Source organism: Falco naumanni, chromosome 12 (assembly GCF_017639655.2).
Source record: "Falco naumanni isolate bFalNau1 chromosome 12, bFalNau1.pat, whole genome shotgun sequence".
Lineage (NCBI taxonomy): Eukaryota > Metazoa > Chordata > Aves > Falconiformes > Falconidae > Falco > Falco naumanni.
Genome location: NC_054065.1, coordinates 23874057 through 23901612, shown reverse-complemented (window position 1 = coordinate 23901612; position 27556 = coordinate 23874057). Strand labels below are relative to the sequence as shown.

At 38.3% G+C, this 27556-nt stretch overlaps 1 protein-coding gene across 1 annotated transcript in view; it reads left to right on the top strand.

The window, feature by feature from the left end:
* The window catches only part of USH2A (usherin), a 391715-nt gene that overhangs the window by 263278 nt on the left and 100881 nt on the right, over positions 1-27556 (top strand). Inside the window, exons 41-46 of the mRNA XM_040612018.1 lie at positions 8573-8907; positions 12153-12275; positions 14979-15142; positions 17206-17415; positions 18788-18990; positions 20791-20903. Coding sequence (XP_040467952.1) covers positions 8573-8907; positions 12153-12275; positions 14979-15142; positions 17206-17415; positions 18788-18990; positions 20791-20903 — 1148 coding nt within the window. The remainder of the gene's footprint in view (positions 1-8572; positions 8908-12152; positions 12276-14978; positions 15143-17205; positions 17416-18787; positions 18991-20790; positions 20904-27556) is intronic.

Here is a 27556-nt window from a genome sequence, read left to right as displayed (position 1 = left end):
TTAACTTGATAGTCATAATTGGGGGAGAGTTGGGAATACTTGGTACAGTTCCTGTGCAGAGGGTATTCCATGGCTGAGACATTACATCACTTCTGATTTCAAAGATTCTAATACTTCAAAATTTTAGAATTTCTTTTATTTGTCCAGGACAGCAAGATTTTAGGTTGGTTTTTTTGTTGTTGTTGTTTTTGTTTTAGTTTTTGTTATTCTTTATTCATTAAAATGTATTATCTCTTAAAACATTTGAAATGAAGTTATAGATGCAGAAGAGCTCATGGAGAGAGAAGAGCTCTTCATCACTGAAGAGATTATGGACAAGGCTTGCTGCACCCAGGGGTTTCCTTGCCTTCTGCTTGTTTGCAGATGGGAGCACCAGAGGAAGCAAATGGGATTTCATCTTACTTGTGGGTCTTCTTACAGGTCTGTCAAATGGATTAGCTTGTTAGTGGTGGTGGTGAGTCCTCTTCAATTTTATGACAAGTTCATATCAGAGTGGCAAGACTCTGAGACCACCCAGTGGGCTGTGCTGTGGCACTGAGGCATCTTGTGGCCTCTGTGAATACTCTGTACTAGGAAAATACAAGAACAAGGGTAGCATCTGTTTTAAAGACATTTGGGGGTTTTGCCCTGCTCTTTCAAACTAGGATGCAGCTCTGAATAGCTGCCCTGCAAACCCCTCTTGTCCCTTCACCCCAGAAATATGCTAGCTGCACGGGTGGAACGGCTGTGAAGTATTGTGCAAGGATTGCCACTTAGAGGTTGCAGAGTTTTCCTGTGTGGAAATAAGGTGGATCTGGCTTGGGATTCCTCTACATTGGTGCCTTTAAACTCTGATGAGAGTCCCAGAAAGGCATACTTTCCCTCCTGAGCAGATCAAGCCCACCACAGCTGCTGTGCATGCATATATCACCAATGTAGTGTTCAAATCAAATTTGTGGAATCTGCTTGTGCTGTCCAACGCTCTCATCTTATTCAGTGTCTACAATGGTAACTCAAGCAGAGAATGGAAAACAAGCTGCCTCTTTGGGAGGGGTATTTTAATTACCTCTTGCCCTAGAGAGAGCTGTCCTCCCAGGCTGGAGTAGGCAGTATTGGAAGGGCACTGTGGGAAAGATTAGCGAGAGGCTCCTTTACCAATCCACGGTTGCAGATCGATAGGGGCTTTCAGCTGTCAGTGCAACCAATCCCTAAACCATGAGCACAAATATTTACTTCTACTGAAAATAGGGAGAATTTACAAAAAAAAAAAAAAAAAAGAGAAACATATTTCCATTCCTTTATTTAGTCATAGAATCAATATGAATGATTTGAGGACGTGGAGAATTCAAAGCGCTTCAGGATAGTACTCACTTGAGTATACAGCTTGTTTTCATAGACCAAAGCTTTCACTCTGCAAGGAGGAAAATATCAGCACAGCAGGTCACTCTTGGTATAAATACTTCTGCTGCGTATGTGCTCCTTTCACATTTAATTTTAATCAGAATGGACCGATATCTCTCCATAACATTTAGCTTGCTTTCTTTTGTGCAACAGAAAGTATAAAGCTGTCGATAATTTTTAAAGTACCCATTTCCGTGACACCTGCATGATATTTTTTAATATTTGCTGAATTGATAATGTTCATGGTAGCGGAGTATACTGCGCAATAAACTGCTTTTGTGGCTGATTAAATGCCAAAGTGAAGTGGAGGTATTCAGCAACTGCAAAAGCCGTTTATTTAGTATATGCCAATGCCATGAACATTATTCCTGTTACACAAGATTTGCTATACCCTAATGTACAGAAGTATAAAAGAAATTGTTTCCTTTTCGTGTAAGGGTTGCAATTGCTGTGCTGCTTCAATCTCACACTTCACACTGATATGACATTCAGGAATGTAGCTAGGTTGAATGGCTTGAGAAAGAGGCTGGTTTACACAGTGAATAATTATTTAAAAGCATTCTTTGTGTAGGAAAAGCATTATGTGGCTGAGTATGCTGAACTAAATCAACTGTAGTATGCAAATTCTTCAACTTTGTCACTTAACTTTGGATAGGAAGACTTCCCTTTTCCTGCTGTGGTTCTCCCTTGAGGGCTTTGGCCTGGGGAAGACAGCTCTAGACTTGATTATTGGCTTAACTGGAGGCTTGCTGACCCGTTTGCTGGGATGGTTTTCCCTCACTGACCAGTGCCACCAACTGGGCCACTGACTGAAGAGGCTGCAGCCATTTCCTGTCATTCATTGTGTAACTTTTTTCTTAAGATAGAAGCTAGCATGAGCTGTACGTAATCCTGATGTTTCTCTCAAGGGAAAAGGAATTCTTTTTTCTTTTTGGTGCTTAAGTTGTAACAGAAGCGTTCCATCCTGGTTGGATGAAATAAGTACCTCATTGACATATAGTTCTTATGCCTCGCTATTCCTTCATGATAACATCAGTTACAGAAACTTCCTGCAATTTGATTAGCTACAAAATGAGAAAAATAAAAAATTATTAGGATTTCTTTGACTTTTCTCTTAATATATGTTATATATGTTGCCTGCTAGGAATGAAGGGCTGTGTTGATTCTGTAGCACCAAACTGTCATTCTTCTTTCTAATTTGTTTTTTTTGCATATTGATTTAATATCACATCATTGTTTTTCAATGGATTATTTCTTTTTCATAAGTACTTCTTCATGACTTCTTTGACTGAGGAAGGGTTGTAGGCTTTTTAATTCCATTGTCATTCATGTTTGTTGTTACCCTCAGAGGTGACAATCACTTAATTTACAGTTCATCTGTTATTCTTTTCTTTGTGTAGAAGCAGAGAAAGCTGATACTCCACCCTACAGATTGCAAAATGTCTTCAGGATCTTCAAGAGTTGCAGTCTGCACTCTTTCTTTGCAGAAGTTTATCCTTTATTGCCACAGAGCGATAAACTTTTGTAATAGCTATTTCTCAAATTGATGACTAAATTGCATATGCAAGTGAGCAAACACAAATAAACAAGGCTCTATTTTTATAATTGTCTTCTGTTCTTCATTAATCTGGAAGCTGAACAGGGGACTGCTAAATGCCTGTTGTTCTCTAAATAGGCTGGGACTAAAATATGTGTGAGAAAGATGTCAGCTCTGTGGAGTGGATACCATTGACATATTTAAAGCAATATGCCCTGTAGCTGGAGTTTGGGTATCATCCATGAAAAGGAAGGTGTCGTCTTTCTCCATTTTCCACTTCCTATGGGATTACAGTTATAGGCACATGTTCTGGAGTTGCTTTTTTGGCTCACACATTAATGTTTGCTGTCTTGTGAAGTTGCTTCTGATGAGAGAACGTTGGATGTGGTGGTAATAGCTCCATGGTCACTGAAGCTGGTGACTAACTGAGAGGTGATCCTTCAGTGTTTTACGTCTGCAGATCACTGTGTGGTAGAGAATGAGGGTGTGAAGACCCTTCCTCTCTTCCAGGTGAACCCCCTCGGTTGCAATTTCATTCCCAAAATGCTTCAGACTGCAGTTGCCTAAGAACATAATTTTGAGCGTATGAACAATCCTGATACACAGGCCTTGTGCACCAAAGTGAGATGCAGTAAGCCCACACAGCTTCACGCTGGGGAGAAAAAAAAGTTTGGACTTTGTTCACCACACTTCCAGTTTTATGCAGGTATGCCTGGTGCATTGGGGAGATTGTTTAGGAGCAATCAATCCTTGTGTGAAGATTGCCTTGTAATGCTGCTAAGGTCAGTGAGACCTTGGTTTATTTGCCACATAAGTGCTGCTTGAGTGACTTAGGATACTCCAACACCCATAGGAACAACCTTAACTTACACACTAGAGGTTTTCCACATTTTAGGACTGTGATTTCTTGCACAGCTTGCTCATTTGATACAGATCATACAGTGGGGAGAACTAGTCAGGGTTTCATCAGCGTTATCCCTCTGCCTTTGATATAGATTAAACACTTTACTGTAGTAGGTGTTTAGGATCATAAATAAATATTCTTTCTGTTTTTCCACTGCTCAAGCTAGGTGCTTCTAGAAGTTTTTGCAGTAGAAATCTGTTACTGCTAACTTGATCGTACCACTCTGTGGTAGTGCTTGCTGAAGTTGGATGTAATTCATGTGCAAAGTGTATGAGAATAATTGTCAGCGACCTCTGTCAGGATTTGCGTCTGGTGTGATACTGGCTCTTGATTGAATCCCACTATAATTTCTGTTAAGATAGATAAGAACTCACGAGGAAATTCATCTCCCAACTACTTTTAGGGGGGCTGGGAGGTTGGCAGAGGACTATAGTCCAGTGGCTGGAATGCAGAAGTAGGGTAACAGGTCTTTGTTTTCAGTTTTGCTTCTTTCTGATACGTGACTTAGTCTGGGATTTAGTCTTTTCATCTGTAAAACTGGAATAATAATACTTGCAATTTAAGACTTACAATGCACTTTGAGACCAACAGTGAAAAGCTCTCAGTAGTGTATTTATTACATTTTGTTTGTGGATGTTACAAGCAGTAGCTAGAAGAAATGAGAATAAAATGAAGCCAAACACACTGATTTAAAAGCAAACTGTTGAAGCCAGGCCTGAACTAGTGAAATAGTTACCCACGTGTCAATGCCTCTCTTCAAATAGCCCAGAATTAAATTGCAGGGTTCCAACTGCTGACCCCGCCCCCCCCCCCCCCCCAAAAAAAAAAAAAAAAAAAAAAAAATTCCAAGGTTATAACTGTTTAAGGGGGGGGGGGGGGGGGGGGGAATGGCTAATTTCTGTCTCTTTAAATTTTGTGGTGGAGAAAATAAGGTGCTTTGATCTTTAAATGACAGCTTCCAGAGTCATTACATTGAATCAGTTAATCTCTCCCAGTAGTTACCTTATTCTCTCTTCCTCATGGGCATCCTCTTTCATGGTCTCAGTGCTGAGCTTCAAATCAATGAACAAACTGTTACTGCTTCCAACACAGCCTGTCTAGCGAGCTTTCTGGCTTTCATGTGTTGCCAAGCTCTTACCTCAAACTTGGCACATCAAAGTGGAGAAGAGGTCCAGGAGTGCCACATGTGTGTTAACCAGGCTGGCTCCATCATCTTCATTTACACTGTGTGGGTCAGGCAGTCCCTCGCCTCTTGACAAGAGAGGTTTGTCAGAGACTGCATGTCCTGTCATTCCCAGGTGACGTGTAATTCAAAGCAGGTCAAATGACACAGCGGTGACTGTGGGTATTCTTGGTCATCCCTTTATCTAGTGTAAAAACAACCAAAGGCAAGCAATAGCAGATGTGCATATCTTTGTATGAGGCATCCATGCCCAGACAAAAATAAGTTGCATTCTGTGTTTTGGTGCTGATGGAATATTCTTTTTCTTCAGCCTGGTTTTCATTTCTCTTAGGAAAAATTGAGAAATTTACCAGTGTAAGCTCCACAAAGCATCTATGTTACTACATACAGTATGAGGTATTTTACCTTCCAGTGCACAGCAAATGCTGTGAAGTAACACCTGGGAGTTTATTCATTTTTTACCAGCTAGTGCACATGCTGGATGAAACTTGGGAGCTGAGGTTCTGGAGCAGCATCTGTTCTCCTGCCCATGTTGTTAATCCATTCCTTTATGTGAAGGTGTTACAATATATGATGAATCTTGTGCGAGTTCTATTAGAATAATTTTATGGCTTTAGACATAAAAGTTAGGCATCTAAAATGTAATGTAATTAAAAAATAACTCCTCCTCTTTTCCAGGAAATAAACCAAGATTTGGTACAAGGTGAACATTTTAAGACAATTTTCTCTTCTGAGAGTAGTACTAGGAATTTTCCAAAGCATTTGACATATAGTACTTTTATTAGAAACCACTTTGTATTAAGCAACAAGTAAGAGGGTTTTTTTCACTTATAATGACAGATTTACTTCATTAATATTCCTAAAAAAGACCTCAAATATGTTATCTTTAGTTGCACTTTACCAAGGCAGAAATTCAGGATAGCTGCTACACCTCAAAAAAGAATAACATAATTATGGCTGCAGAAATGGGTGTTTTGCTGTAGTGTGTCAGACCTGAAAGTCTTCTGTGCTTCTTGCAGTGACTTCAGAGATATGTCCCTGAAAACAAAAGTGAATCTTGCATGTTCCCGTCTTTCTGTGACATATACAATGCATCCAGTGTGTGTGGTATGGTAGCAACAAATAGTACTGGGAACTGGAAATGTCACCTAAAGTTGACTGGCCTGAATGCTTTCGACCTTGTTGTGTTTAACCCCAGCCAGCAACTAAACCCCACGCAGCCGCTCGCTCAGTCCCTCCACAACGGGATGTAGGCGAGAATTGAAAGGGTGAAAGTGAGAAAACCTGTGGCTTGAGATAAAGCCAGTTTAATAGGTTAAGTAAAAGCAGTGCACACAAGCAAAGCAAAACAAGGCGTTCATTCACCGCTTCCCGTCGGCGGGCTCCAGGGAAGCAGGGCTCCATCACATCTAACGGTTACTTGGGGATGATAAACAGCATCACTCCGAACATCTCCCTCTTCCTCCTCCTTCCCCCGGCTTTACATGCTGATCATGATGACATATGGAATGGGACATCCCCTTGGTCACGGGGGGCAGCTGTCCCAGCGATGCCCCCCCCAGCCCCCTGGCTGCGGGGGCGGTGTGAGAGGCAGAAAAGCCCTTGGCTCTGGGTAGGCGCTGCTCAGCAGTAACGGGAACACCCCTGGGTTCCCAGCACTGTTTTCAGCACAGATCCAAAACACAGCCCCATACCAACTACTGGGAAGAAGATCAACTCTATCCCAGCCCAAACCAGCACATACTTGCACTTGAAAACATTTTCTGTCATCTGTGCCAATCATCCATTCTCCTCTGATTCCTAAGCTTACAGCTAGATCACATCAACTACTTCAAAATGAGAGTTTTGCTCAGTCTGTGAGAATGGCACAGAATCGATTCCTGCCTTCTGTGAAATTTTGCATTGCTTTATTGATAGTATTTTCTTTATTTGTTTGATCATGATTTGGGGCCAGAAGTAACAGAAATCTGAATACAGCATTTGGTAATTAGCCAGAGCTAAGCCTTTCCTATGTGGGCACCAATAATCTTGTTTGTGCTGTCTTTACTCAAGATCACCCTGTTTCTAATTCTCTGTTTAATAGTATTCCAGATTCTGTTATCAAAATCCTTCAGCTTTCTCCAGTACTTTGCTGCCAGGTTTCTTACAAGTCTGGTGGCCTGAGAGGTCCTTCTGTACCTAAGATATAATACTTCTTAATCCCCAAGGGTCCTTAAAAATCATTTTATAAATCAAGCTTCCCTGTTTCCACGGCCATGTGTAATTGTGTGTGTATACCTTTTCAAAGATACTTTGGAGGCTGGAAGAGAATTAAGGAAAAAGTTCAACTTAACTGAAACTAAAGTATCTTGATATTATTATTTAACGCTTCAGTATTACCTTTGTTCATTTTATTCTGCACATACCTTCATCTAGGCTTTCTCCATTTCTGTGTTCTTTGTGATGTTGGATTCAATCCTTGATTATCCCATGCCTGGGAGGGAAAGAGGCAGCAATCATTATAGATGAGCGGGTCAATGGCAAGGAAAAGAGTCCAGAGATGAGCAAAGCAAAGCTGGTATACTTCGTACACTGGGACATCTAGGGGAGGAAGGATTGATAGATGATGCTCTAACACTACTTTCATGAAACTTTGAGGCTTTAATACAGTTACATGTCCTCATTGTGTTGGTCTGAAGTGCCCTCTGTCATGATGCCATGGCAAAAAGCCTGAAAAAAGAATTGAGAACATCCTTGCATTTTATGGTACAATGATTTAAGTGTGATTCCTCACTGAAACTGGTAAGAATAAATATATATAATGTTATACTTAAAAAAATAAAATTTTAACCCTCCCTACCTAACCTCAGTTTAGTAACATTAAAACCACAGTAAGCATAGCAGCATGTATATATATATACACCATGAATTCTGTATGTAACTTGCAGAGGTTTTTTGCTAAAGCTTTATCAGCATAATTTTATAGTTCTAAAAATGGAAAACTGTCCCTGTTTTTTGTCTGATGCTTATCATTGTAATTTATTACTGAAAAATAAAAGAGAAACCCTACATATTTTACCATATAAAGAGTGTGGATAAGTCTTGTTTCTGAGAGGGGCTAATAGAGTTACACCTTCCTGAAAACTGCAAATGCAAAATAAAATTTCTTCTTACTCTGCCACTAAGAGGTGAGCACACCAGCTAATAGACCCTAAGAAAATAAATGACAGTTAGGGATTCTTGCGATAATTAATGTACTTTTGCTAATGCATCTGAGCATCTCACAGAATTTTAAGTAAAGTGGAGCATTCACATTTTACTGGTGAAGCTATATAGTAGATGACTACAATGGCTACAACTGTTACTGCAACTCTCACTAAAATTAAAGGAGGTTAAGATTTCTAACTATGTACTCTTAAAAATAAAATTGCAGTTAAAGGTCATACATAAAGTCGTTTTTGATGAAGAAGGAAAAGCACATCTTCAGATCCTGCTGGTGTCCGTTTGTAGCGTGCTGTGTCTGTATTTCTGCATTCTGACTGTAAGAAATCTGTTCTTTTAAATTATTTTACTTTTTCTTCTCCTTTAGGTCTCATGGAAACCTCCTCTGATACAGAATGGCGAAATCCTTAACTATGAAATTCGCATGCCTGATCCACGAATTGTCATTACTGGGAACACATCATCAGCGTTAAGTCATTTGGTGACTAATCTTATACCCTATACTAACTACTCGGTCACTGTAATAGCGTGCTCTGGAGGTGATGGCTTTCTGGGAGGCTGCACAGAGAGTTTGCCTACAAGTGTGACTACACCTTCGACAGTTCCTCAGGGTGTTAGTCCATTGTCTGTGACTCCAATCAGTGAGTCCTTTATTGCCATTTCTTGGCAACCACCACTAAGACCGAATGGCCCTCATCTGAGGTAAGCTCTTAGTTGCAACCGAGATAGCAGTTTTCTTCTCCTTACCTAAATCTGACTCAGAAAATTCTGACTGTTGCAAACTTGGTTGTGATCTCTTAATTTCTGATATTTTGAAGTTCCTCTTTTAGGGTTCAGGCGTCAATGGATGGACTCATGGAAAGTGGGCATGTCTAGAAGCAGATAGCAGGATGAGCTCTGAATTGTTTTGAACTTAGGGTCAGGATTATGAAAAGCAAGTGGTGTCTGTGCTGGAAGGCTCTGGGTCTTTCAGATGGAGCAGGCACAGGATATTTCCAAAGGCATAACTGTGTCGGGCTGCAGCATAAGCCACTTTTTGGTGATGAGTTCAGGCAACAGGTTCCACCAACAAAATAATGAGAAAACCATGAGATCTCTGTGGACCTAAGTATTTAACACACCCAACATTCTCAATACTCTGCATGGATTATTCCACATAAAGATAAAGTGACTATTTGAAAGTGTGATGACATCAAATAATCTTCAAAATTTAAGCACATAATAAATTGCAAATGATGGAGTGTGTGAGAAAAATGGAAATTAAAATGCTGCAGGTTTGGAGGCAGAGGCAAAAATGGGAAATGCAAGGAGGTGCTGAGTGTCACAGGCTGGATCTCACCACAGGAACCAGAGAAAGGCATCTCTTCTGAGATTTGTCTGGAATGCTGGGATAGGGATCTTGACTTGAATCTGTCGATTACTGAGTGTGTGTGTATATACATTAAAAAAATATGGATTTGGGTGCATGAAGATTTATAAAGGCAAATATATCTTTATATATATATTCAATGAAAAATGTCAAACTATTTTTTCACTCTAGTGCTTTAACGTACTGTGAAACATTGTGCATGGAGCTATCTCTTTGTAGTCCATATGGTCTGGTTAGTAGCTCTCTTCTAGGTGCACTGGTGGGTTCAATAATTATCATGTAATGCTGTTTCAGTTGCATGTGTTATTACAGCACAGTAGCTTGACTCTTTCTTTAGGCTTAATTAGGGCACACTACAACCGAATGAAATGATGATTGCTCTATAGTAAAATTTGAAGTTTTTGAAAAGCAGTCCCTGTTATTCTGGGGTTAACAACATGACCATTTTACCATAGATTATTGAAGTAATTCAGCACGACCTACATCTGCAGACTTCATTTCCTTCATGGTGTGCCATGCTGCCCTCAACAAGAACAACCACTGAAGCAGCTGCTCTGTACAGCATGATGGAGCAAGAAGTCTGCAGCAAGCAGAGCAGCAGCAGCAGCTGCCAGTGGGGGTGATTTACACATGATCACCATTCGGTGTTCAAAAAGATTTTGATGTTTTTCATGACTTGTCTATGAAATATATTGGACAGATTATGCCAGGACTGTTCCTAATAAAACTGTAGTGATATGCCTTTGGGTTCTGTTGACGCCGATGAACCACTCATGTGTGAGTTGTTCTTCGGTTAGAAAGTCATCTGAATATTTTGATAGAGTTGGAGATTAATTAGTTTTTACTATTTAATTTCTGAGGTTGTACTTCCAACGTCTGCATTAATTTGGTTTGGCATCACTAAGGTCAGTGGTGCAGTGCTTGTTTGTAGCTGTTAAGAATTATTCCCAAATTCAGGGGTCAAAGTTTAGTTACACACATACATCCTAGCAGCCATGGAGCACAGGAAGATTCAGCTATCTTGTAAGAAGGCTCCTCAGTTGATTTCTGGTTTTGAAGCAATGCAAAATCACTGTCTGCAGTACCTATTAAGTGCCCTCTTTATTCAGGGTCTGAAATCTAGAATGGCATTGTTCAGCATTTCCTCATCAGACTGGAGATGATCTTAACATGGAAAAGTGTCAAATTGTTCGTGAGGCCAGTGGCCAGAAAGATCATTGCAACAGACCCACAGCAAGGCATTCTGCAGAATGCTTAAACACAGAAGGAAATGTTTTCATAAATAAGTCCTAAAAGTGAGAGTCCTTAAGAGCTGCCTGAGTATCCACATGCTTTTGGCTGGAATTTAACAGTAACACCTTTCCGAAACAGGGCCAGGAAAAGGTTGACACACAGGAGCTCAGCACTTCAGAGAGTCAAGTTGCCTATTTAAATGAATATATATGCATATGACCCTAATTTGCTGGGCATGAGTGGGAACCCTGGCGTAACTATAGTTCGATAAAAACTGCAGCTCACCACTGAAAGCAATTCCAGAATGATTCTATAACTGGTGGGAAGAGTGCAAACGCATGGTGCCTCACAAAGAAAACACCACTGTCAAACTGAAATGAAAGTCCTATTTAAAGAGTCCTGTGACATGTAATAAAGAAGAATAATCCTAAAGATTTTGAACAAATCTATGTAATTTTTTCCTTTATAGTTTTCGATGTAATCCCTAGGATGATGAGGAAATACAAAATACAATGTTATCCCCTTTAGTTTGTGTAGACATTAGGTGATTTAATCTTGGTTAAATTTCATAAAGATTTTATATAAAAGATGATGAAGAGTGAGTGATGCAGAATGGGGTGGAAGGCATGATTTCCGAATCAGGCAGTCTCATGGCTGAGCTGATGAAAGATGGGCTTTAGCTGACCTGCTGTTTGGAACAGAGACAGGAGTACAGCTTCAGATACCAGTTAAACCCAGGATGAAATAGTTTGGTCTTTCAAGCTCATATCATGACTGTCTACCCAAATACAAAGGTGCCTTGCTAAGATCTACAGATGGATGGAGAAGTTAACTCATTCTACGCCTGTTTGTCACTCATAATTTACACTACGGTTATTTGCAAATGCAAGTTAAACACAAATGCGCATTTCAGTTGCTACTACCAGTAAAATAGTAATAACAATGTGATATGTTTCAGCACATTTGTAAGAAAGAGACAGTGTCATTTCATATTCTGGAGCAATCTGTGCATATTGGGTGGCATCAGTTAAGTCTGCATAAAACACTATTACCTGGCTATTTGGTCTTGATCTTCATAGCATTTCCACAAAGTTTAAAATCTCTAAATCATTAAACCCATTCTTTCAAATGGAAGTACTTTATTTTCCATTTTCAAAGCATTTTTTTAAAGTAATTGAATGTTTTAAATCATGAACATTAAAAAGAATGTTTATCTCAGAAAGTTTACAGCTGTAAAAACAAAATAATGTGTGCCTTTAAAAAAAAAACAACAACTGTGGGATTTTTTTTTGTGTAATAACATTAGTTGAGATAATCCTGGTGTTCTGCTTGTCTTTTGTGTTAGATATGAGCTCCTGAGACGTAAAATCCAGCAACCACTTGCATCAAATCCCCCTGAAGATTTAAATCTGTGGCACAATATTTACTCAGGAACTCAGTGGTTTTATGAAGATAAGGGTCTTAGCAGGTGAGATTACAAAAACTATAAAAACAAATGCTGGCATTTTGTATAGTGTATGTTTAATAGTTCAAAGTATTTCTTGTGTCTTTATGTAGTGAACATATTAATTATGTAATGAAATATTTTTTGTCATCATCTTTGTTATTAATCATTCTAATATGCAGGGATTTATTATTAGTCTGTCATTCTTGACTCATATATTGTTTTGCTTTGAAAAACAAATGAAAATAAAGATCTTGTGAAATTTTAGCATCGATATGCTCATGCAATCAAACCATTTAGATTTATGTGTACATATGCTCTAGATTTGTATGTTGACAAAGTCATAGCACAGGCAAAATGAACGTTTGAGAAGTCCTAGCTGGGAAACATTTGAAACTTGGTTTCAGCGTTGTTTTTACCTGGGTTTAAAAGTGCAAATTAATGATTGCTTTAATATCTCCAAAGGCAAGAAGGGTATTTATCGCTCTCTCAGCAGACCTAATTTATAGGCAGCTTTGTGTTAGTTTCATTATAGTTAAATGCAGTGTTGAGAGTGGGGAAATGGAGGGAGGGTTCTGCTTCTCAGTAACAGACCTACAGAGGAAGGCATTTGGTCTTGATCAACCCTAGTTTCCATATCTCAAAGTCAATTCTACCACCCTTAAGAGAAGCAAACACACACATTGAGAAACTGTAATGGAAGAGTAAACATTGATTCTGCGTTGGGTTTTTTTTCACTAAAGTCTCAGGAAAACATTCATGAATGGTTTCGGGGGTGAGTGTTCTCTGCGCTTGTGTGCTGGCATGCTTTATGAGGACTGCATGTCAATCATTGCCCCTCAAATATCCGTACGTTGCTTCTACTTTGATAAAAGTTGTGTGAGCATCCCTCCTGAGCACAATGTGAACCAGCAGAATGTGACCTCTGCTCCTGATGGTTGTATAGACTTGAACCAAGCCAAGGGTTACTGCCTCTGGCTTGTCATTGCCTACTTGCTGAAACACGCTGCTTTCTCATCCATTGCAGTAACTGATCTTTTACCCAATCCTGCTCAAGTGTCTGTTTGTTTCTTTCAAGCATGTTTGAAATTCTACGTAGAGTTTCCTTTGGTTTTAGTTTAGCTCATTTCAGCAGCACTGATGTGTGCAGTGGTTATGTTAGCCGTTCAGAGGGAGCAATAATTTGTGACAGGGCGTTAGTGACCAGTCATCAGGCACAATGACCTTTTGGGCTGAACGAGCTATGGCCAGAAAAGTGTGTCTAACCCTCGGACACACCTGAACACTCCTTTTGGGAGGGTTCTGCAAACTGCAGCTATGTTTTTGCAGTCAACAGCTCAGGGTGGGTTTGTGGCTGGAGAGAAGATGTTGCAGAGAGACTCAAGCCTTACTTTTCACAGAAAAAAAATCCATATATCAGCATCTATTTTCACTTACGTCATCCTTTAAGCATGTTTCAGAATTAGTGAATTTTTATTATATTCCTGACAGAAGTCTTAATTCTGCAATGACTTTTCTCAGATGTTTTTTTTTTTCCATTTCCAGGCTAAGCCAAACTTCTTTTATTTTTGTTGTTGGAAATATGGATCCAAAAATTAATCTCAAATTCTCATCATTAAATTGCAGGACTAGATTCCATTCATTTTTTATTGCACACGTACTACAGTGTCCAAAAAAATACTACGTGTTCGCAAGCAACAGAAATTTCAGAGAGGGTAATAAGATGTGATATGTATATTGTCACCGTTCTACAATGCTTATAGTTATAGTTGGAGCTAGTGAGCTTGCTTTAGTTTGCTTTCCTCTCAGTGGGACTGTTAAAGCTTAGCTCTTTTGAAAATCAGGCTGGATGGTGGCATAATATGAGGTGCTACAGTGTAGCAGTTAAAAAAAAAAAAAAAGTGTGAGTGATTTTTTGTAGCTAAATCTCTAAATATTAGGCATTTATGGTATGTTGCTTTATTGATTTTGTAGACATTTATCCCAAAGTGTTGCAGATTCAGTGAAAATTTGAACAAGGTGATCCTGTGTTTCTGTGTTTGTGCAGTTTTGTGTAAGGCTTTTAAAGACGAAATTAAATCTGAGATTATGCAATCCCACTTAAATTACATTAATATGCCATTTGATATAGGGAAGAAATTATGGAATGACAGTCACTTGGTTTACTAAAGATACATGAAGTATTTAATAAATCTGTGTAAGCTGAATAAACAGCTTAATAAATCTGTGTAAGTACAGTTCTGAAGAAAATCACTTTATTAAATAAGCTTGCATTCCTAGGCACTTTTTTTTAATGTTTTTGTAGTGGGAGAGTCCTGGCTGTGTGGTGAATCACTTTTACAAATGAGACTCTGCAAGTTAAAATCAGTGGGCTTCCCAAAAGAGGAAAAAAGCCTCATTTGATTAAATTCTGATCCAAATTTTGGCAGGTTGCCACTGCTGTAATTACATATTGAATTGAGCTATAATCTTTCAACACCTCAGAAGCTACAACTATGAAGAAGTGAAATACTGTGTTTTATTTTTGTTACCATGTTAATCATGCTGAATTATTTCCAGAAAATAGACACCTCTTATAGAGTCTTCATTGGTACGAACCATACAGCTGAATTTTTTTGGACTGGGGGTGAAGAAGCAACAAAACTTTGGCACAGGCAGAAGGTTTACAGCAAATGTTTTCTACGTCTGCATTTTTTGTTCCATTTAATTATTTTTAAAATGTCTTAGGTACACAACATACGAGTACAAGCTCATAGTGCACAACGAGGTAGGATATACATCAAGTGAAGAAGTGATAGCTACTACATTAGCAGGATTACCAGAGAAAGGAAGTATCCTCATTGCACATGCTGTTAATCATACTGCGGTAGAAGTGGAATGGTCAAAACCAAGTAAGTGTGCTTAGTATTTATTCCAGTAACTAGATGCTAACCTGCCATCACTTATGCTGGTCTGCCTTGCTCTCATAGGAAACAGTCCTTGTCTTGATTTATAATATACCTAAGTGTCCTTGAAAGGAGAGGAAAGAAATAGGGGAAAAAAAAGGTGCACATTTTGCTATTTCTCAGTCATGTTCGTATGTATTATATGTTATTTCTGCAGAATGAGAATAGTGAAAGTGAAGAAATGGTTAATGCAAGCTCATGAGAAATCTATATCGTAGTAGTACACCAAATCCTGTTGTCTTTGTGGTATATTTCCTCTCTGCGTAAAAATTTACACGTACATTCCTTCAGGATGAGAGGATCCCCTTTCTCTCTCTTTTGGCTCTGCTCCCTAAAATGAATTTAGCCAATTTCTCTAGTTGGTTTGCTAATACAGCAGTGGGGAATTTCTTCATGACTTACATGCAAATGATTTTATAAGGACTGGGTGCTGAATTGCAACAAATGTAGTCTCTTTATTTTATAATTGCATGCCTGAAGTAAGCATGCTTATAAAAACTGACAAATGTAATAGATCTGAAGCAGCTCACTGAAGTTTCATTACCTTAGTAATCTAAACCCCTGACCTTCTAGATGTAGGTAATGCAATCTGGTTTTATTTTCATTCATACCTTGGAAATTCCTCCATATATGTTTATGAACGCAAAGGTTAAACACCAAGACAGGGCCATTCATTATTTGAAAACCTTATATTTTATGACTACTTATGTTGCGATAAGCATATTAACTATTTTGTATACCCATGTTTCATTTTTTTCATAATGTTAGTTTTCAAATGGTTTTCTTTGGGAACTTTGGAGTCCTTAATGTATGTTGCCTTGCTATCTTTCTTTTTCTGGAACACCTACTGAAGGTTTCTGACTTCTAAGGATTTAAAACTTGTATCTGTACCACTTAAAATAAAAATAACATATCACTCTTGATTAAGAATTTCTACAACAAAACTGTGCATTATTAAATCTGAAAATATGCTTTTGGCTTTTATCAGTGCTCTTTGCCAGTCAGCTGAGTCCTGTTCAGTGGTACAGTGTGTCATCTAAAGCAGTATGTATTAGAGCTTAAAGTTTTTGTCATAATTATTCTTTTCATCCTGATGCCTACTGGAAAAGCAGTTGCATTTGTTCAGATCTGAACTGAAACTGTTTGACAAAGGACAGATAACAGACTGCATCTGAGTTGCCTGGAATCTTTATTTATCCACCAGTTCAGACCAGTGAATGTCCTTCCCTGTGTAGCCCCCCCCGCCCCGCCCCGGGGAGGCTAGTGCTGGGCAAAACACAATTTAGGAAGAAACGTGAGGAACTGTTGTTTCCCTCCCCCCCCCCCCCCCCCCCCCCCGCCCCGTAAATGTAATGCTTCTGATGGTATTACAGCTTTACATGTTAATGATGACATCATGTATGTTCTAAAATAATAACACGTGGATTTTCATTTTCACTATGGCCAAAAGGCCTTCTGTATAAAGTTGAATGTAACTATAATTTCAGGCATAGCCATTTGGCCCTTATTGATGGCTACAGGCATTCAGTACTTTAGGGTTTGAGTGGGGGAGTGTTGTTTAAAGGGAAGGAGCAAAATGGGAAAAAAATCTTTGCGGTTTCCATCTTAAACTGGTGCCATGGAGCAGTCAGATTTACTCTTTTCCTTCTATCTGGGTGAAAGCCATCCTTTCGCAGTGGCAAGCTGCGAGGTCCACCTACCACTGCTAGCAGTGGGTTTCACCTATTTGCTTACTTCACAGATTCCATTGTCATCATAGGGCTATCTAGAGAAAGCTTTCTCGGTATTAGATAGGATGATGAACCATTAAAGATTTTTACAAGTTTGGAAGAGCAGTCTGCATCACTGCTTAGAAGGATGAAATTGAAGGCACCCAATGGATTCTTTGTGGTTTTTCTATAAGGGGGTCTGCATAAAATTTGTTTTTCTCTTCACAGTAGATGTTGTTGATAAGAAACTTGCTGACTGAATATTTCCAATCTGATTTCCCAATGTTTTTCCTTTCTTAGCACTGCAAGATTTGCAAGGAGATGTTGTGTATTACACCCTCTTCTTGAATTCTACTGATGATAGAAGATCTCTGAGGATCCAGGCTGATGTAAACTCTATAGTCGTAGGTGATATGCAGCCCAACACAGACTATCAGATATTTTTTCAAGTTTTTAATGGAGCCCACACCATCAACAGTGAAGTTGTGCATGTGACTACCTTAGATGGAGGTTGGTTAGCAGTGAATGCAGCTTGGCTTAAAATCTGAGAATGAAATTGATTGATTTTTGTTAGGGTTGAGATCAGTCATCCTTCCATTATAAAATTTCCGGTATAAAAGGGAAAAGGGCTAAAACGCTAAAATGCTTAAGTGCTGGTTGTCATTGTGTGGTAGATCAATAAATGGTCCCACTGAGACAGAAGCAAAAGCTCTAATAGCAGATATTAACCTAGTTTGTTCTCATCTTCTCCTGCGTATTCCTATCTGTGTGCACTAAGTTTGGAACTGAGTTCATATCAATAAATGGTGGAATTTAGAAACAATTAATGGGGGTTTTAAAAGATTTGCTCTGTGAAGCGATGTGCTTTTGACATGACAGTCATACACAGGGCCTTGCCTGAGTCACCAGAAACTCTAGCTGTAATTTCAGCTTCTAAGAAAATTCCTTATGAGTCATTTTTATGCTAGTGGGCAAGTGCAAGGCGGGGAGAGGTTGAGGATAAAATAATAATAAAAAAAATGTGCACCTGAAATGTGTTTAGAATGGTCTTTCTAATCTTTTTGCTTTATAAAGTCTCATTATAAACATTATAATATCATTACCTCAGAAGCAAGTGTTCCAGGTCATTAGCAAAGCACTTTAAGTAAGTATTCCATTTCCTTTCTGATGCCAAAGGTCAGCACCTTTTGTTTATAAAATAAATGGATCGTAAGGGTGATTTTTCAACCGGTAAAGATGGGTTCTTATGATAAAAATAGGTCTTTGCATAGTTATTTCTGACATGCTTAGATAATTATGTAATTTAATGCTAAGGAAGGTGTTTTGAGTTTGGGGTGTTTTTTTTTTTTAAGTGTTAGACTTCATCACCTGTAGTAATCAACATTCAAAACCATTTACATAATGACAATATTGCATATTGCTTCATATTGCTTCAGCTATGAGGCTGATAACGTCACGTTCCACCAGACATAAAGTATTTTGGTCTCAAGTTTTGCTTTAAAAGCAAAATGCTCTGTTTCTCTCTCTCTTTTTTTTTTTTTTTTTTTTTAAAGGATTAGGATTGGGAGAGACATAAAAATAATATTTGTATTTTGGCAGTGCAGATGGGTGAGTAATTTATCATCATATCACACTGGCCGCATACTACTGATGATTGACACTATGCTGCTGGTATAAAGCATTTTACCATCAGCTCTCATGGTTTCTAACTGAGAGTATAATAAGCCAATTTACAGAAGACTACAGACTGTGATAACTTCATCAGAGGAAAGCAGATAAGCAGTGAACCCTTTGCTAAACCTAAATACTAATCTGCATTTGGTTAAACAAGTGCTTTTGCAGAGACAGCTGGAGTTTATTCAGTTTCTTCCTTTATTTCTAGAGCCTGAGGGCATGTTCCCTCCAGAGGTTGTCATCATCAACAGTACAGCTGTACGTGTCATCTGGACATCGCCTTCAAATCCGAATGGTGTTGTCACAGAGTACTCTATCTATGTAAATAATCAGCAGTACAAGACTGGAATGAACGAGCCGGGGTCCTTTCTTTTAGCAGATTTGTCTCCATTCACTGTGTATGATATCCAGGTTAGAATATCTTTTCTGGGTTGTGTAATATACTTTAATTTTACACAAAATATGTGTATTTCCAAGTGGAATATTCTTTTGTGAATTTCTTTACATACGTGGACATATATTTGCACTGGTGTTTGTGTGCATACACATACAAGGCATAAATTTATTTTCAGCATATTTTAGGTCTCTGTACACTTTTCATAATACAAATTTCCATTATCTTTTTTCAAACCATCAAAACTCCATTTACTTTCCCCTAAATGCTCTGTGCTAAAACATTAGCAAAACCCCAACATATATTACAAAGAGGCAAAGATTTTACTCCTACTCATTAAAAGAAAATTGCAATTGTTTTAGAAACATCAGGCATGCATAATATATCAGCACAGAGAAATAATGATGTTGCATTTGTCATCCTTTTATCATTTTTTTCCCTCCTTATCCTTCTGAGGAGGAAGCAGAGCTGATTTCTGAAATCATAGTAGTACTTTTCATGCTGTTAATAAGTACAATATTTTTTCTTTGCTTTTCCTTTTCTCTATCTTTGCTTCTCTATTCATATATCTAATGAAAGGCAAAACACTGCGTGCAGAATAAAAAAAATATAATCTTTCTATCCCTAAGTTTTATTAATATATTTAAGATACGCAGTTTGACACAATTTTAACTATTCCTGTCTATTTTGTTCAGGTTAGTTTTGCATTATATATGAGAAGGACTTAGTAGTACCATGTATACTGCATTCTGAAAATTTGCATCCAGTTAGTACATGCCATAAATAAACATCATAGACAGGCATACTGTAACAGATTTCTATGTTCCTGCCCCTCTGAAACAGCAAACCTCCATCCATGAATACACATATGACTTTCTGAATGCTGCTTGGAAACACATTTGTCTTTTCTCAATAACAATGCAAATTCAGCGTACTGCCTCACTTATAGACCCTCTTTATTAATTTACCATAGCCAGCTACTGTTGCTTGAGATGTTAATTATTCTTCTCTTCTGCTTCCCTAGTCTTTATACCGGACTCCAGTGTAATAGGTAAAACCAAAATCAGCTGAGTTTAATTATTTTTTTCTTTTGATTCTTTTTCTTCTTGTCCTGGAAACAATATTACCTTGGATGCATGTGCATCTTACTGGTAATCTTACTGCATTATCTTTCATTTTTTGTGTTTGTTTATTTTGAGTAGCTTCTCTTTTGACAATAAAAAAACAATGTTACCATCCTTTACTAGCTATTTCACTTTGCCCCTGCTTAGTTTAATCTCAAAATTTGAAGGAATAAGTTTTTATTTCTGTGGTATTTTTCATAACAAACTGTATGATTCCTGTTTACATTTTTCACTTTTAATTTTGCAGAACAGATATGAAGGAATAGAAAATATTAAGGAAAAAGTATCCTTATTTATGTCAGAATATATGATAGGTGTAGGAAACTTATTCAAGGCCTGAATCAAAGTACATTTTTTTTCAGTGTTGTGCACCAGATTCTACATAAACATGCAGAAAAACTAATTCACTGCAACTCATTTGGTGATAATTTAATAGAGAACAACAATTAATGCCAGAGGGCTGCATGTATCCCGTTTTTTTTTTTTTTTTTTAAATGGTGTGGGAAAACGTGATACAGCACAGTATATCTCTGGTAGATATACTTATCTCAAAGCTGCAGTATTTTCCTGGCTGCGTGAAATCTGTTGAATAGAAAAGAATAAAATCCTGGGTGGAGAGAGAAGTCTAAACAAGTAGCCGAGCTGAATAACTTCTGCAGCTAAGTATGTGAAATTCATGTTGTTCTTCATCAGATTGAAGCCTGCACGGTGTACGCCTGTGTGAGAAGCAATGGGACCCAGATTACAACTGTGGAAGATGAGCCGAAGCAGCTGTCAGCACCCGTTATTCATGTAATTGGCTCAAGGTACTATGCTGTAGGTGGCTTTCGTATGTCAGAGCGATTTGTAGCTGGAATGGGGACCAGAATGTAAGGTTGTCTTCTCTCAATTGAATAAGGTGCATAAAAGAATCCAGCATACACTTTGAAAGCATTTTTCATGGTTGTTGTTTTGGAGCTTGGAGTTTTTGGCCAAAAGTGCAATTGAAGAAATCTCACCCTTGGTTGGTTGTACATACCCATTTGGGTATCACTGTGCTGTGATAATAAATAAAGCATAAGTGGAAGTAGTTAAGAGAAGAAGTGCAGAGGAATGAAAATTATCACATTTTGCTGTCAGTTAAGAGGAGGAAGATTAATGCTTAGGGAGAAATGTGATGCTGATAATGGAAACTTAGAATAATTGCAGGTAAAAAAAGAGTCACCTATCACAACAGTAGGAATTAGTAAGCTGCTTTAGGAGGTATGCATGTCTATGTCTCCTTGAACCAGTGTTTGCAATCTGCCTATCCACTACACCCACAGGCATGGGCAAACTTCTTAATTGTAAAGGGATCATCAGATCTGCAGTCCTTAGAAGAAGCCAAATAGTAACATGTGCAGTGATTCTTTGGAAGTTAATATCTTCCAAAGACAGACTAAAACTAAGCTTGCTAACACATTTTTCAGAATTACACCAACAAAATAAAACAGTTAGCCTCCTGTGTTTCTCTTATTGTTTGTGAGATTTTATTGCACTTCTGGTGGAGTAAGCTCATTAGCAGCCTTTCTTTTATAGAAAGAAAAAGAATATCTATTTTTAAAATAACAATCTGAGCCTTCAGAAATGGCCAGCAGAATGGATTTGCTTCTCCAGTCTCTTAAGGACTTTGGTTTGCTGTTTATCATTTCTACATTTTGCTTGAATTCAGCATTTGTCTCTGTATAAGGGTGAAATTAAGCTTGCTGTTTTTCTGTCACACATACAGATGTAGTCAAAGCTTGTTTGATGATAAGAACTCAATTCAGAATCTCATCTTTTGCCCTTGGCTTTAACTTATGTATGCCTTTGTCTGTATTGTCTGTACTGCAAACACTTGTGCATGTTTCTGCTATTATATATAGACTAAATATGTCATAACACATGAATGCAAAAGGATCAAAAATGCCTTCCTACTTTATAATCTGCTCAGCCAGAAACAGACTCTGTTTCTACACTGCCTTTTCCTACATGTCATATTATCATCAGCTGTTCTTATATCCCAAAAGAATACTAACTACTGATCGATTGCCCGGACATGTCTGGCCGTGGCCTACACGTGCCCCGGGTAGTTCATTTATTTGCCACGGTGGATTTGCTAGAGTGGAATTTAATCAATAGCTAATTCATTAATTCTGGTCCTCGAGTATGTAGGGATTGTGCAGTATAAAAATGACTGGCTGGCTTCAGCTTTGATTGAAATATGACAAACAGTACAGCTGACAGCTTCAGCAGGTGCTGGGCTGAATATGAATTTTGCTTATTTATCCTCCATAAAAGGAAAAGCTTGGGGAAACAGAAAAAAATAGTTGGTGTAGACAAGAGGACGTTTTAATACATATCTGTCATCAGACAGAGAAAAAATGCATTTGTAGAGTATAGGCTCATGGGATATCTGAGATATAATACAGACTGTGCAGTTTATTGTCTTTAATTGGAATCATGGCGTTTTTCCCTCTTCTGAATCAGTTTGGGGGGGGGCTGTATTATTGATGAGAATGCTGTAGGATAATGTCTTTGCAGCATTCACAAATAATTGTTTTAAAATTTGCCTCAAGGTGCTGCATGACATAAATTATAATTTCACCCACCAACTTCTTAGAAGTCTTTCTGATAGCAGCTCCATCCGCACTGTTCTAATGAAGGTTATACCACCAGAGCCATTATAAATACCTTACTTTTCTACCCCTTACAGTTAATAACTCAGCTTCAGGCTGAAACTTGGCACAAAAGGTCGCAGTCCTGGAATTATTATTTTATAATGCCCAACATCAAATAGAAACCAGTATGGGACCCAATCCTGAAGTCCTAAGTCAGGTTCTGGTTTGTTATGTTTCTTGTCTGGGTTTGGGTTTTTGGGGGGGAAAGTGGAGAGGTCAGATTGGCCATGTTTAGATAGAAGCAAATACTCTTAAATCAGGTGTGCTGCTTTTTAATCTTTTTTTTTCCATAGTTAGGACTTTGTCTCCATAGAGAAGTATTGTATTTTCTTACACAGTTTAGAAAATTCTCTGAGTACTGTGTGCATGTGGATGCCGACTGAAAGTTTGTACAGTGGATTAAATTCTCGTGATGTGTTGGAAAACAGTTCATACCCCTTGAAAATACTTTTCTTCTTTCTCTTTTTCCTTGTGATACAGCATGCTTAGTTTCTTCTGTTAACAATACTTAGTAGCAGCTTTGTTCCTTTCAGAAAACTGAGGCACAATGCAGATGAACCCCTGCCAGCAATTCTGTTCAGTGCTGAATGTAAAGGTTGATGGCTCTGAAAATCCTTCCTAGCTTCATGAAGAAAGAGAGGGCCCTTTAGGCACCTTGGGGGGAACAAAAAACTCTGGTCAGGGTGTAATAGAAAACTCAAAGAACGTAAGACCATGGTTGAAAAACTAGGTGAATTCTTTGGTGTGATGTTCAGTATCATGGGGCTGCGGAAGATTTCTGTATCAGATGCTGTTTATGGGTGAATGAGCTGGAGGAATTCTTTCAAATTAATATGTTAGTGAGAAACATTTTAGAACAAATGGATAAAACATATAGCAATAAATTGTTGGGATGGTAGTATTTGCACAGTTCTAAAGGAGCTCAAATATGAAAGTGGCAATCTACCATGCTGTGTAAATTGGTCTTGGTACTGGAGGAATGAAAAACAGTGCAGTGCAAATTTCTCTGAGGGCATCTGGGGAACTAAAGACCAGTAAGTCTGATTTTCCTTAAAAAAAAAAAAAAAAAAAAGAAAAGAGGGATTCATAACTATGTCAATAAACATGAAATACTGGGGAAGATTATTGTGGAGTCATATCAAGTCAACCTATGACAAACTAACCAGAAAATTCCAGAGGACAGGCAAAACACAAAGATTTCTTACATATGCTTAGTTTTATAGCGCTTTCTCTAAAGTGTCCCAGACAGTCTTCCTGTGGAGGAAACCTCATCGCTCTCCCTACTTTAGTAATGGGAAAAACAAAGCACTTCTCTAAGAAGTTTGTAGCAACAACAGAAGCTTAATGCTATTTATCAGCACTTTTATTATGTATATATATAAATATAAAAAATATATTAAATGTACATTTATCAGTACGTTTCTGTACTGTGCCATACCACCTTTCTAATTATGTTAGCACTGCAGTCCACAATACAGCAGGTACTTAACTTTGTGCAATAATGCTGAAGCAGTTGCTCAGTATGTGGGATCTCCTGATGAGGAAAGTGGTTTTTCCACTGGTCTTTAATAATAGCAGTGCTCCCTGTCTTCAGAATGTCAGGTGAATCTTCTGATTTTTCTGTGATTTTTTTTTTTTTAAGTTCCAGCTCCTGAAAGTAAAGTCATTGAATCTTAGGTTTGATGTGAATTATTATTTTTTTTTTAATTTAGCCCTTGTATGTGATGAGACTAACACAATGTTCATTCTAAAGATTCAAAAGTGAGGTCTTGTTATATTTTTAATCTTCATGGTTAAACCTTCACTACTGTGTTGAGAAAATATCAGGAGTTCTTTCCATGACTCACGGACACTTGAAGCTGGTGACACTTGAAGCAGGCAAAAAAGATACTTTCCTTTCTAAAGACTGGTTTACCAAAAGGTATCTGATGTGATATTAAAACGCTGAAGTACTGATATTTTTCATGGATTTAAAAAAGATATTCCTACCTGGACATGTTGGAATGAATTGCCTTCACATGCTTGACCCAAAGAACTTCAGTTTGCTCTGTTGCACCATGAGCGAAGCAGTTTGAAATGTTTTTTATCTCCTGGAAGTGCTGCAGTGTCTCATGGACCTTGTAGTCTAAACCAGTTCGTTTCTGTGAGCCTGGTTAAGCTGCCTTTTCGGGGGGGGGGGGGGGGAGGGGAGGCCTCCTTCACTGCTTTTACCACGCTGGCAGCAGTCGCAGAAGGGGCTCATCCAGCCTTTGAACCATCATAACTTGCACATGCTTGAAGTTTTCTTGGGGCAAACACATTACACTCCTCACGCCAGGTGTTGTGCATTCACCGGTGCCTAGAATTTGCAAGTCTGCTTCTGTGGTTCAGGCTGTGGGCACTTCCCAGCACAGACACAGCTCTAGTTTATCGGGGAGAGAGTAACAGGGGGTGAAGATGAGGAGAGGGTGGGCAGCTCCATCCCCATGTTTCTGAAGCTGTATCAAGTGGACTGTATGGGATAAGCTGGGCTGCGTGCTAAAGCACCCATCATGTCCCATTAAATCTGCACCTGCTCAAGAAAGTTTTCAGCTCAGCCTAGGGTATTTCTTCAGATGAGAGGTGTCAAAAAGCCTCTGTAATCCCATGAAAACCCTGCTTTTTTTTTTTTTTAAAAAAAAAAACGAGCTGTGCATTGTTCTTGCAGTGATGCTTTCTGAACCACTGGAATTCACCATGGATTGAAGACATCAGAAGGTGTAGGCATAACTGAAACGTTCATAAAACTGTGAAGGAGTCTACTTATCTGGGAGTCATTATTGGAAGGCCATACGGAGCTTTACCCTTTTGGTGGCACTGGTCAGTGAACTCCCATGCCACGTTATTTTCTTGTGCAGCTGCAAATTTACGTGATACCAGGCTATGTCCCTCCCAAATGCTTACCTAGAAATTGATCAGTAATAAAGTGATTGCTCGTTAAACTAAATAAATACATGCTGAGCTCTGCAGAAAAGGCACAATGTTCAAATCATTGCATCAATTCTTAGGCCCCATTTGAAATTATTTTAGACAGAAATATGACTTGCAAACTGCAATAACTGGCAAAATACTTTGAAAATATACCCTTGAGGGCCTGAAGGAAACTTTCACAAAGCAAATAATTCAAAAATATGACTGGGAACGCTCCTATGATCTATACCGTGCAAAGACCAGGAGAGAGTTACAATGGCATTTATAAAGGTTGAAGTACTACCCTTCTTTTCCTTTTCTTTTTATCTTTTCTCTGAAGTCTGTACAATATATTTTCCTACTTTTACATTTTTAAGTTAGGTCCTGTAACATTATTTAAATGTAGATGTGTGTATGTGCATGAGTGTGTGTTCATGTGCATATGGTAGAATATGTTTTGAATACAAAATAGCCATGTATGGAATATGGAATTAAATCTGTGGTTCAGATGAAGACCTTGGAATTATAATGATGACTCTACAAGTCACCTATGAAGGTATTCCCTCATAGGTGACATTAATTCCTGTTCTGCAAAGGCTTATGGCTGTGCGTATTCTTCTGTTTATACCTCAAGGAAGTGAAATAATAGTTCAGTTATTTTTATTCTGTTAAGATGTCAAAGTTTATCTCAGCAGCTGCTGTTTCACTGTAACATTTTCACTTTAAATTAATGCTAATTTATGATGTCACTGGCATTCTGGCAGTGGCTGTGTAAATGGGACGTGGAGATTAAAGAGAGTTACTTGGAGCCTAAGTATATACTGTGCAATGTTGTCAGTCTTCCTATTGATCTACATGTAGCATTGGGATCTCTGTCTACCCAAAGAGAGTCATAGTGAAAGAAATTTGTGTCTTATGCAACAATCCTGAGTGATTATGCAAGAAATTATGTTTTCATTTGGAATACCAATGTAAAATGTGTAGGCTATAAAAGCCAGAGCAAATTCTGTTTCAAATGTCCCTTGTGGCATATTTTTTTTTCAATTGTAATATTAAGTGAGATTTTGGAGCCAATAGCTGCACGTTTTTAGTAATGACATGCATTCTACAGTTTAACATGATTTTTCCCTCAAGATACTTTCCTCCTCAAATGGATGATGGTCTGACAGGAAACCTGAAATCAACAACAGGCTTTTGTTTTAGTCATCTGTGGGCTGCTACAGTCACACTTTTGTGCTCAGAGTTGGAAGTCTTCAGTCTTACTCGTAATAAAAACATTTTTTTTACTTCTAATTTTATGTCAAGGAAAAAAATTAAGCACAAAAGAGAACTAGTGCTTAATGATGCTGTGATGAGTTCTTTTAATTCTGAGCAGAATAATACATTTCAAAGCAACATACATTTTTTGTATAATGTTTTTGAAAACAAAGAAAACTCAAGTTGAATACAAATCTGTTCTAAATGGTAACTGAGCACAATGTGAGTAAGCTGCACTGCTCACAGCTCAGAGACTCGTCTTTTGCCCCCCAGCTGCCCATCCTTTACCAGGTTCCTATCTCAGAATGGAACAGTCACACCAGCCCTGACAATAGGTCATGTACGCCTTCGCTGTAGCACCAGAAAGGCATGCTCAGTCCTTTCTCCTACCACTGAAATGAGTAAAATGCTAGAAAGTTTATTACACATAAGTTTCCCGAACAATGAATGAGATGTCTTTTAAAAAGCAACCTTAAGAACTTCAATTGCACGTGTGATTTATTTTCCCAAAGTATTAGCACATATTGACACTTTTTTTCAAACTTTTACACCTTTTGGTTATTAAAGCAGCTGTGAAATTCACCGGTTGGAAGAAA